General features: G+C 40.9%; 1 protein-coding gene across 1 annotated transcript in view; it reads right to left on the minus strand.

Annotated features, from left to right (window-relative positions):
- nid2a (nidogen 2a (osteonidogen)) overlaps window positions 1-5,431 on the minus strand; it is a 62,964-nt gene extending 57,533 nt beyond the window's left edge. Inside the window, exons 1-3 of the mRNA XM_085398296.1 lie at window positions 5,135-5,431; window positions 3,439-3,624; window positions 3,122-3,238 (exon numbers count right to left, since the gene is read on the minus strand). Coding sequence (XP_085254422.1) covers window positions 3,122-3,238; window positions 3,439-3,624; window positions 5,135-5,338 — 507 coding nt within the window. The 5' untranslated portion in view covers window positions 5,339-5,431. The remainder of the gene's footprint in view (window positions 1-3,121; window positions 3,239-3,438; window positions 3,625-5,134) is intronic.
- Window positions 5,432-11,700: the final 6,269 nt, after the last annotated feature.

Below are 11,700 nucleotides of genomic sequence, written 5' to 3' on the forward strand. Positions count from 1 at the left end.
AAGAAAGATCCCCTGGTGTTTTTCCTTAAACCTACCACTCCCTTTATTCCTCTTCACCCCAAATTCTGCACACCAAGAACATCAAGGAGCTGTTTGTTTGATCAATAGTAGGTCTGGCTTTACTTGGAGTCTCTCCCAAAGTTGGACTGTAACAAAGCAACCAATGCTTCTCCTGTTAACTCTTCTTAATACAGCTCTTTAAGTTCTGAATCATTTGCTTGGACAAGATTTTAGAAAGTATTAATATTGACATTAATATGAAAGAAAACCGATACAAATGTCTGACGGATACACCATAATTTAAACCCTGCTAGTGTCACTACACTTTGTTACACTTTAAAAGACATGAGCATGTAGGTGGCAGGAAAGGTCTCATGCAAGGGTCACTGCTGAGCTGCATTATGACTGCACTGCTTCTGCACCCACACGAGAGGCAGGAATTCTTAGACTCCACTGATTTGATATTGACCATTCCTGAGAATCATCATGCTTTAGTGATAGCTGTCATTACGGTCGTGGTTACACAGCAAACAGGAACTATCAGCGACCAATACTTTAAATGGCAAATACAGCATTTAAAAAATGGCACAATTATCCTAGATTACACAAAACGGAAAGACAAAAAAGGATTTAAAGAGTGAAACACGAGGAAAACCATTAGTGGCGGAGGGCAACAATGGTCAATACATGTTTGTGTCTACTGGTGTGTGAACTGGAGAGGATAAAGAGGGCGGGGGACACAAAGTTAGCAACAGCTAAGTCCATCTTGATTTCAGAACAGTGGTATGTCCATTATACCCTCCAACCCCCCAACCCAAATTCTCCCCCTACCAGGTCTACAATAGACAAAACACTGCAGAAAACCAGTTTCTGCCCACACACACACACACACACACACACACACACACACACACACACACACACACACACACACACACACACAAAAACCCAAAAAATAAATTTAGAAAAGAAAAACAAAAAAAAAACCAAAAAAAAAAAACCAACACCTCAGGACCCATACACATAACAAGCATAACCCCCAAAAAACAACAACAACCACAACTCCCCCCCCTCCCCCCGCCCCGTAACCAAACAGACAAACAAAAACAAACAAAACAAAAACAGAGAAAACAAATAACAGAGAAAGGACCAAGCAAAACAAAAGGAAAAACAAATAGATAAGGTATAAATAAGATTTAAAAAAAAAAAAAAAAAAAAAAAAAAAAAACATTATAATGTAGCTTCGCTCAGTTCACTGCAGACTCAGGAAGTAAAATAATAGTGTCGACCAGCAAGAGAAATGATTTCCAGATTTTATTAAATTCCCTAATAGAACCTTTTAGAGAGAATCTAAGTTTTTCCAGCTTTAAGTTAAAGAGTACATCTCTCACCCAATGGTCATGAGTTGGGGGGTGGGGAAGCTTCCACTTCAACAGAATAAGCCTCCGGGCCAGTAAAGTGGTAAAGGCTAGGGCCTGTTTGAGGGGACCAGATAAGTTCAAGTCAGGAGGAATGCCAAAAATTGCAGAGAGTGGGTTAGGAAGGACAGTCTGGCCATATGCTTGGCTAAGTGTGTCGAATATATTCCTCCAAAATGCACTCAGTTTCGAACATGACCAAAACATGTGGACATGGTTGGCAGGCGATAGTCCACATCTGCTACAGGCATCACTGATGGTTGGATAGATTTTAGATAATTTTGCGTTTGTATAGTGTACTTTATAGACCACCTTACACTGAATCAAAGCATGACGAGCACAAATTGAAGACGAGTGAATCAATTTCAAAGCACGATCCCACTGCTGTTCTGGCAGGGTTGTCTGAAGCTCTTCCTCCCATCTCAGCTTAATATGAGAAATGGATTTGGGGACCAAAGCATCTAGTATTTTATACAAGGCTGATATCAGTCTGTTTTGATGAGGGTTCGTCTGCAGGATGATATCCAGATTTGTTTCTGGAGGCCGATTGGGAAAGTGAGGGAACTGCGTTTTTACAAAATTTCTAGCCTGAAGATAGCGAAAAAAGTTGGAGTTAGGCAGGTCGTATTTGGACGATAGGTCAGCAAAAGATAGAAAGGTGTCCTGACTATACAAGTCCTTAACAGTCCTAAGTCCGTTATCTTTCCAACTACTAAAGGCCGCATCAGTGTTTGAAGGTGCAAAATTAAAAATTTTTGATAAAGGTGTTAGCAAAGACGGTCCAAGTAGCCCGAAGTATTTTCTGAACTGTCGCCAAATAGTTACTGTTTCCTTAGCTATTAGATTATCCCCAACAAGGGTTGGAGAAAAAGGGAGTGGTGAGCTGAGTATTGATGATAATGAGTAACAGCTAGATGCAGTTTCCATTTGTACCCAGGCTGTTACAGGGGGGTCGTTATGAACCCATTGTAAAAGTTTTTGTATGTTAGCTGCCCAATAGTAGTGTCTAAAATTGGGCAAACCAAGACCACCATCACTTTTAGAGGACTGAAGAATAGACTTGCAAATTCTAGCTTGTTTCCCTCCCCATATGAAATGTAACAGAATCTTTTCTAACTTGTCAAAAAATGCCTTGGTAAGAAAAATCGGGACATGTTGAAAAAGATACAAGAATTTTGGGAGGACACTCATCTTTATCAGGTTAACTCTCCCTGCCACTGACAATGGTAGAGAAGTCCAACGGTCACAATCTTTCCCAACATTTTCTAGTAGGGATAGAAAATTCTCCCTCATCATTTTATGTATAGAAGAGGAAATAAAAACCCCCAAATATCTAAATCCGGTTTCTGTCCACTTAAAAGGCACTATTGAGTGGGGAAGAGCTCTGGCCAGGGAATTAAGGGGTTGCAACTCACTTTTTTGATAATTGGGCGGGGGACACTTTGATGACTCTTAAAGATGATCTTTGACCCTTTAAAAAGGTTAAGAGGCAAATTTGGGGAAGAGGGATTACAAATAATCTCCCCAACCTTAGGGTGATTACAAGTCATGCACAACAGCCAGGAATTTGGGATTAAGTGTCACACAAGAACCAAAACATACTAGTGTGGGGTATGTGGGCTGTTTACATGATGATAAAACAGAACTCCTCCATACAGGGAGGCCCTGGAGCTACTGGTGTCTCTTCCTTTAAAACATCTTACCTTGTTTGGAGGGCTAGGGGGTCGAGTTTGTTCTTCGTATGCCGGGACATTTTCCCACGTTGCCACTACAGCGTGTGTGGGTGTGAAATTTGCATCTGGGAACCCCCGGTGTACTTCCTAGGCGAGGAGATGAATGAACGAATGAGGGAGGAAGGGAAAGGACGACACATGAAATAAGGGAATGAAAGACAAACACTGAGCTGATGGATTGAGACAAACCAAATCTGTAGTTAATTAAAGTTCAACAGGTATTTTTTTCTCTAGTGTTTTATAGCATCTTATGAGTTTTCAACACTAAAACTGTAATCATTACACACCTGTGCGACTCTGTTGAGCACACTGGGTATTTCAGTCACCCTGTAGTAAATCTGTCCTCGCCCTCCGCTTGTGTCAATGTCAGCCAGGAATGGAGCCACCACAGGGAAGTCTGTGGGGAATCCGTCATCAACGTATTGCTTCTCCATTGGCAAGTCCTGGGCTGATATGATGCCATTGGTGGCCACCTAAAGGGAGGGAAAGCTTTAGTTTGGAATATTTGGAATACTATCACGAACCCAACAAACCTCCTAATGAACCCATTCGCCCTTGTAAACCACTAGAACCCCTTCATGGACTCCAGGAACCACATAATGAACCCCTATTTTCCTCAAAAACCACTGGAACAACCTCGGGGTGCCCTCCCAAATTTTTCTGATCAAGATTTAGAAAAGTTCTGACCACATGCAGCCACAGCTGTACTCAAGCAATTCAATATTTCCATTTGATGCTACTTCACAACATTTTAGAAGGAGATTTTTACAAGGCTGTAGATAGATCCCCGTGAGTCAAAAGATCAGTTTTTTCTACTCTTGGCTCTGTATGACATCAGTCAGAGGGACTATCCCTAATATGGTCATTGAGAGCCCAAACCTTTGACTGTGAGCACAGAAGCCCCACCCAGCTGTGTGTTAAAGTGATGTACACATCAAAGCATTAATATTGGTATTCCTGATTATTAAAGTGGCCATGTTGCATAATGAGCATTCTCACATGTGACAGTATTAATCAGTGCAATGTTGCTACCACTTAAACCTATCTATCTATCTATCTATCTATCTATCTATCTATCTATCTATCTATCTATCTATCTATCTATCTATCTATCTATCTATCTATCTATCTATCTATCCTGAAATCTTTGATTCTCCTTGGATAGCTTGCATGAGTCACAGTTCAACATAATCTCTATTTATCACATACCAGCCCATGGTGTTGTAGAAGTGCATTGCTGAGACTTAGTTCAAGTTTTAAGTGAGGATAATAACAGTTTACCACTTTCTTTGGATCTAAGAAACGTTGTTGATCTCAAACAAGAACAATACAACATCATTTATTTCTTGGTTATATTTTGAGTTATTTTCCCAGATCTGCAAGCTATCAAATAATAGTCAGTTAGAAAATAGTTAAGTAGAAGCTTTAAGTGGCTTTTTTCCTTTGAACCCATTGGTTCACTCCTACTTTGCAGCATGGCTACTTTGCAGGCTCTGACAGGAGGCACTCTGGGCAATAATTACTTTTACTTTTAAAGCATTAAGTACATTTGACTGAGCAACACTTCTACTTATACCGGATGCTCCTACAGCAGTTATGGTAAAAGAAAAAGAGTTAATTTATTTGCATCTGTTGACATCTGCTGAATATAAAAGTGAAGTTGCTGAGAGATTTGGATTTAAATATTAGGAGCGCAGTTTGTTGAAATCCTATTCAAACATTGGTCCTTCATGAAAAAAAGAGTACACATGATAATAAACCCAATCTCCTCTGCTGTCCATCTCTTTTTTTTATTCAGCCGTGAATGAATCGCTCCATTTAGCAGAGGGGAAACAGCAGCACAACTCTCCTGCGCAGATTATTCAACAGCTGCAAATATCACCTGAGACACGTGAAGCGGGAACTTCAGCGAATCTTTTTAGGTGCTCACAAAATAGACAACCTCGACTGAGTGCAAATGAATAGTAATGAAGTCGTACTTACATATAGCTGGGAGAAAGGGGAGTTGAAGAAGTACAAGGGTCTGGGAAGGGACAGCACTTTGGACGTCTCATCGTCGCCCTCTCTCAACACCGAATCTCCATTTAAAGTGCCGTAAGGAAACATGTCAGCCCTCTGGATGGCAGTAACCATAGTGCAGCTGCAGCACAGCAACACGCACGCGGCCAGCATCGCCCATCTCTCCATTGCACAGCCTGAGTGATCGAGCAGCGCTGCGCTATGAGAGGGAGCAGCAGGAGAGAAGCACAGCTGGACTCAGAAAGAGATCTTTACTCACTCCTCCTCTCCACCGAGCCCCCGCAAACTCCACGGGGAGGGAAGGAGGAGTTTATGCCCACTGTGATTGGTCAAAGGCGGGGTGAGTGACAGCAGGCCGGGGCTGGAGGTAACATCTGGCTCGTATTAAAGAAAAGACAAATAGAGCATTTTTAATCCGGATGTAACTCTATCTGTTTCACAACACTGAAAAGACATGTGGTGTCATTTAAAAAAACAAACAAAGTGAGAAACATGTTTTCTTAAATAGTTTGTAGGTTTAATTTGAGGTTTTCGAGGAGGACACATTAAGTGAGGGGATCTGGAGGACTTCCCTGGGAAACTTTTAACTTACTTCCTGAATTCTTGTAAAGTTTTCTTAACAAATATGTGACTTTTCTGCATTTATTCGTAATGGAAATATCGTTATGTAAAGGAAAACATAAAATTCCGACACATCAGGTAATGATTCAGTATGTTAGGTTCACACTTTATATATTGTATATAGATCTTTTTTTTTTCTTCGTTTTTTTCTTTGTCAGTTTTTTTGGATGAGATGAGATATTAGATGGAACAATAAGGAGTTAGCACTCTTGGTTTTGCACCCTTTGTTTCTAAGTATATACCTGTATGATCACCTGACAATCCACATCTGCTTCTTGGATGGGCTGTACGATTAGGCAAAATGCTAAAAACAAGGAAATAAATAAAGCTTATAGTGCTACGTCCAGTTGTCTGAGGTACAGACAACATGAATGGCAATGGTAGTGATGGTAATCTTTATCAGTAGAACCAGCTGTAAAACTTGTGGAAATACAGCGATAAGTCTGAAATTTTATGCACTTTATCACATTTTTGGAAAAGCCATCCAGTGGGCTAGACTAGAGTCTTTGCGGGCCAACTTTGGACTCCCAGACCTTATGTTTGACACCTCTGCCTTAGAGGGTGTCACTTAAAATCAAAAAATAAAATTATTACGAACTTTTCTTAGCCGACTAAGTAAGAAAAAGTAGTACGGTTATAACATAAACAATTCTTTTGTGCTTTTTATAGGGTGTACAAATTCAGACACACACTTACAGACAATTTACACCACGTCCAATGTATGAGCATTTCAGAGACTACTTACTGAAAACCCAGAACCATGCAAGAAGCCCTAAAAACTCATTGTGTTGTCTTGTTTGCCACCTGGTGTCTGCAAAGGCATACTGCAGAATATGCACCATGCCCCAGCTAAATTGAGTTTGAAAACAGTCATTTACAATTTTCAGCAATTGCTAAGAAACGTTTTTTGAATCCATCCATTTAGGACTGGACAGGCTGGGCAGGTCACAGCCCATTGCTTCTCTTGAAAGTTTCCACCCTACATTTACAAAAACACTCTTGCAAAATCTCACAAACACATCAAAACAGCTGTGTTTTGATGTGCTTCAAACCACATCGTTTTATCTGATCATGCATGCAATCAAATGAAGAAAATACTGGGCATTCAGAGCACACCACATCAAAAAAATTGAAAACAACTGGTGCAGGAACTGGAACTTGGACCTTTAATCTCAAGTGGTTGTTTCACAATATTACAATGATTACCAAAATATAAAGCAGACATGTCTCACATATTGTTTCTACATATTAGTGTTGAATTTAAGTCTCTCTCTGTTTTTGTGGGTTCTGGCTTCTATCGCTTCAACTTTTGGCATCTGTGGTCAATGTTCTGCATCTAATTATTGTGCAAATTGTGCTTCAGTGAGTGAGAGTGTGTTTAGTTTGTGGTGTATGGTGTACTTGGGGAACTCCTTCCAGATCTGGACAATCTGAGGGGCAACCTGGCAGCATCAGATGGACCGAGACATAATATCCCAGAGGTGTTCTAATGGATTTAGTTCAGACAAGCTTGGGAACCAGTAAGTAGTATCAGTTCCTAGATCAGTTCCAGATCCTTCAAGAACTGCCTGCATACTCTGGGCAATGCCGTGCACCAGAAGGAACCCAAGACCCACTGCACCAGGTCTGACAGTGGGTCCAAGGATTTTAAACCCTTCACCTCATGACAGTCAGGGTGCCATTGCCTAGCCGGAAAAGGTCTGCACATCCCTTCACCACCAAACTTGTCAAGCTGAATGTAACAGCAGCAAAATGTTTTCCACAAGTTCTGCAGACTCTTTCATATCGGTCACATGTATTCATGGTTGGAATGTGTTCTCATCTGCAAAAAGCACAGAGCACCAGGCGCCAGTCAGCTCTGCTATTCTATGGCAAATGACAACTGAGCTCCATGGTGCCAGGCAGTGAACACGGGTCCCACTACAGGATATCAGACCCTCAGGCCACCACCATGAAACCTGTCTCTAATTGTTTAGAGAAAGACATTCATGCCAGTGGACTGCTGGAGGTCATTTTGCAGCGCTGGCAGTTCCACAAAGGAGCAGATACTGGTCCTGCTGATTAGTAACTGGGTAGCATCTGGGGTAACTTTCTGTCTCCTGGAATCTCCTCCATGCATTGACACCGGACTAGGAGACACACCAAGCCATCTGGAATTGGATTGCCAGTGCAACCTCTGTAGGGTCCAGGTATGGCTTCATGTTACCAGTAGTGACACAGAACCTGGCCAAATGCAAAACAAGTGAAAAACAGTCAGATAAAAGACTACGAGGGGAAAAGATTCTCTAGCCTAGCTCCTCTACTGACCCTGTTGTTAATTTCACCAAATCAGCTGAAACTGACTAACAACCCCATCTGCTACCTAACTAACCAAGATCCCAGGAGTTTAACTGACTTGATGCTATACTCTGATTAAAAAGTGTTCCTTTCATTTTTGTGAGCGGTATATTATTGTACACAGCCTATGCTTTATTTCCATAGTTGTAGTACAGATGGTCCATATGCTTTGTTCTGTTCAGTGATGGGAAGATTTTCATTTTTGAGCTTATGGTAAATGGCCTGCATTTGTATAGCGCTTTTCTAGTCCATAGGACCCCAAAGCACTTTACACTACATTCAGTCATCCACCCATTCACACACACATTCATACACTGGCGATAGCAAGCTACATTGTAGCCACAGCTGCCCTGGGGCGCACTGACAGAGGCGAGGCTGCCGGACACAGGCGCCACCGGGCCCTCTGACCACCACCAGTAGGTAAACACGGGGTTAGTATCTTGCCCAAGGATATTTGGCATGCAGCCAGGATGCAGCCTGGGATCAAACCACCGACCTTCTGATTAGTGGCTGACCTGCTCTGCCACCTGAGCTACAGCCACCCATTTGTAAAGTGTACTACTTTGTTTACCCAAATAAATGGTCATTTTTTTTTGTTTGAATCTGTTTTTTTTGTTCTGCCCTTGGGTCCTCTGCAGATAATTCATGCCAGTAGTAGAATGCAAAACCCTGAAATCAGCATTTGACAAAAGCAGAGGTTACGTCTCCCATGGAGAAATATTCACTTTGTGATTCTGACGGTACCGAACATTTTGACCACTCTGGTTTAGACACTGTTAAAGGTATCCGTAGTATCCAATTATCTGTAGTATTTTGCTGCATATATGAATTGTTTTGGGAAATGTATCTTAGGCACCAATCAATCAAAGATTCAAGAGAAAAAACAACTTAATAATAAGATTTTTTTTGCGATCCCACCAGTGTGATTTACCATCCCTTTTCTCACTCTCCCCCATCACCCTGTTGTGTGCTGATGTGTGTGAGTGACAGGCTTACTGTTCCTGTGAGACACGGCCTCCAAGCTGCACTGCTGGAGCATGAGCTGACATAACTGGCATATCTGCTCTGCGTTACCTCATCAACAGCTAGCATACAGACTTGTAGTGTCATGCTAAATTACTCTTTGTACTTACCAGTTTCTCTTCTCCCCTTTCTTAGAATTGTCTTGGTGTCCCAGCTATAGCCTCTCAGCTCTCTCTCTCTCTCTCTGGAACTCCTCATGTGGACACAAACCACTCCACTTTAAAGACCATCATTTACACGCTTTAGAGTTATTGTTAACAATAAAACAGTGTAACAACCAGATGATAATATTTACAAATCAGTAATAACATATAACCTGTTACTTTGTATGATATTAGTCAGGTTTGTGTAATTTAGCATACCTCAGACTTTTCCCTTCTTAAAGAATGGCCTTGTGACAGCCAGCCTTCCACTGAGACCAACATAAGGATCAGGTCCCGGGTCAGGTTTTTGCTGAATAATTTCCTGTTTATTAACAACATGACTTTCACACTGTTTGTCCTTTTTAGGTCTGCCACTTCTTGTTTTGTCTCCACTTGTCCACTTTTCATTTCAAAAACCCTGAAAATGCCCCTGTCCAACAGCCAAGGGAAGTTCATACAGGTAGATTCTTGACATTGAGGTTACTGTGTGCAGAACTGATTGCCAAAAAATGAACACTTTCTCCTTTAAGTTAAACGAGACCTAAAAACAACCGCAAACGTGTTGTGAAGTGATGGGACACAAGTGAGGAGTATTTCCTACTGTACATACCTGTATCAGCGAGCTTTTCTTCAGACAGGAAATCCGAGCTTGCACTTACACACAGAAACCAGTAGGTGGAGACAAAGACAAAGCAGAGAGATTAAATTCCACACAGTGTGGGTCGTCTATTCTGTGTGATTTTGCTGTCTGATTTGTGGTTTACTTTGCGCACACACACACACACACACACACACACACACACACACACACACACACACACACACACACACACACACACACACACAGATATTTTAAACCGTCTGTCTATCATGTAATAAAGGAAGACCCACATGCAATCATATCCCATATTTATAATTGGACGACCGTGTGCCATAAAATAAATACACATATATAACAAAGTGCATTTCCCATAGTGTGATTAGAAGGTTTGATGTGTTCATCTTCCGTTTTGCTTTTCACTGTTTCAGTGTGTAATTACAGGATGTCAGTTCTTTATGCTTCAGCTGTGAAAGTCAATATTCACTAAAAAAAAGAAAAACAAATCGATGAACTCATCAATGATTCAAACACAGACCATTAGCAGGCTACAGCAAAGCACACACATACAGTTGTATCCTGTTGACAGCAGTGGGGCTTGTGTGTGTTTGTGCAGAAAAGAAATCACGAGACACTAACAATTTGTACAGCAGCTGTCAGCACTTTGACTGATGCCAAACTCCCAACAAAGGCTGTTTACCAGAGCAGCAGGACATAGACTTTGTGGATCAAGACCTTGATCAATAATTGAAATGGTTCTAAATAAAGAGCAAAGACAGACAACAATGATCGCTATTTATAAATCCTTTGCTTGGATCAATATCGACTCACGGGTGGGGCTGTTACTTGAAAAATCTGGTTTTGTAGGTTTTGTATCTATAAGCTGAAAATTGTGATTGAGTCTTTTAATTTGTAATGGTTAGGTGATCAAAGAAAGCATGAAATCAACTGTAAAAGGGCAAAAAGTAGAAGGACGGGGAAATGACAAGAAAAAGGACATAATGGAAAAGGTGCTGACAGAGGAAAGGTAGGAAAAAGAAAGGAAAGGAAACAAAATGGGAGCAGACAAGCTGTAAGGGAAGCGAAAGGTATTACAGGAAATAAAAGTGGAAGCTCCAAGATCTGCAATATGAAAGAGAGCGAGAGATAGAAAGAGTTTTTAAAAAAGGAAGAAAGACCAGGCAGGAAGGAAGGGTGTGTGAAATTTCTGTGTGTGAGCTGTGAAAACTGTAAATAACATTTAGAATTTGAGGTGTTGGGCAGGAGATTATATGTGATACAATTCTGTGGTTGCACGTGTGCTTTAGACATTAGCTGATTACAAGGCTTTTCAAACCAGAGGAGACGAATTGTAAAAGAAAAAAGAAAAGAAAGAAAAAGAAAAAAGGTAAATGGTAAAGAAGTCACTCACTGACCTGAAATCCCCATTGAGCTTAATCTTACAATGTCCAACGATGGCAACATGTTCCAATAAAGGCACATTATTGGATCTTGTTTGGCATTTATTCTGTTTTCTTCTTCTATCTGTTTTATCAAGTGATGTATTGATATTGGCATGGAATTTTTCTACAGTTTTTTTGTTTGGTTTGTTTGGTTTTTTTTATGCTGATTCATACGGGACAAACACTTTTATTCATCTTCTTGGGAAACTCACCTCAAATGTACATTAATTTGAAGAAAAAAACAAACCCCAAAAGAATACACAAACCCTACATATGAGAAAACAGACATCTTTCTTTGAATCTCCTAATTGTACATTCGAGATAAAAGCAGGAGACACACACACACACACACACACACACACACAC

The sequence above is a fragment of the Rhamphochromis longiceps genome, linkage group LG23 (assembly GCF_057381845.1).
Source record: "Rhamphochromis longiceps isolate RC_006_pf linkage group LG23, R_longiceps_female_GT1.1, whole genome shotgun sequence".
NCBI classification, from domain to species: domain Eukaryota; kingdom Metazoa; phylum Chordata; class Actinopteri; order Cichliformes; family Cichlidae; genus Rhamphochromis; species Rhamphochromis longiceps.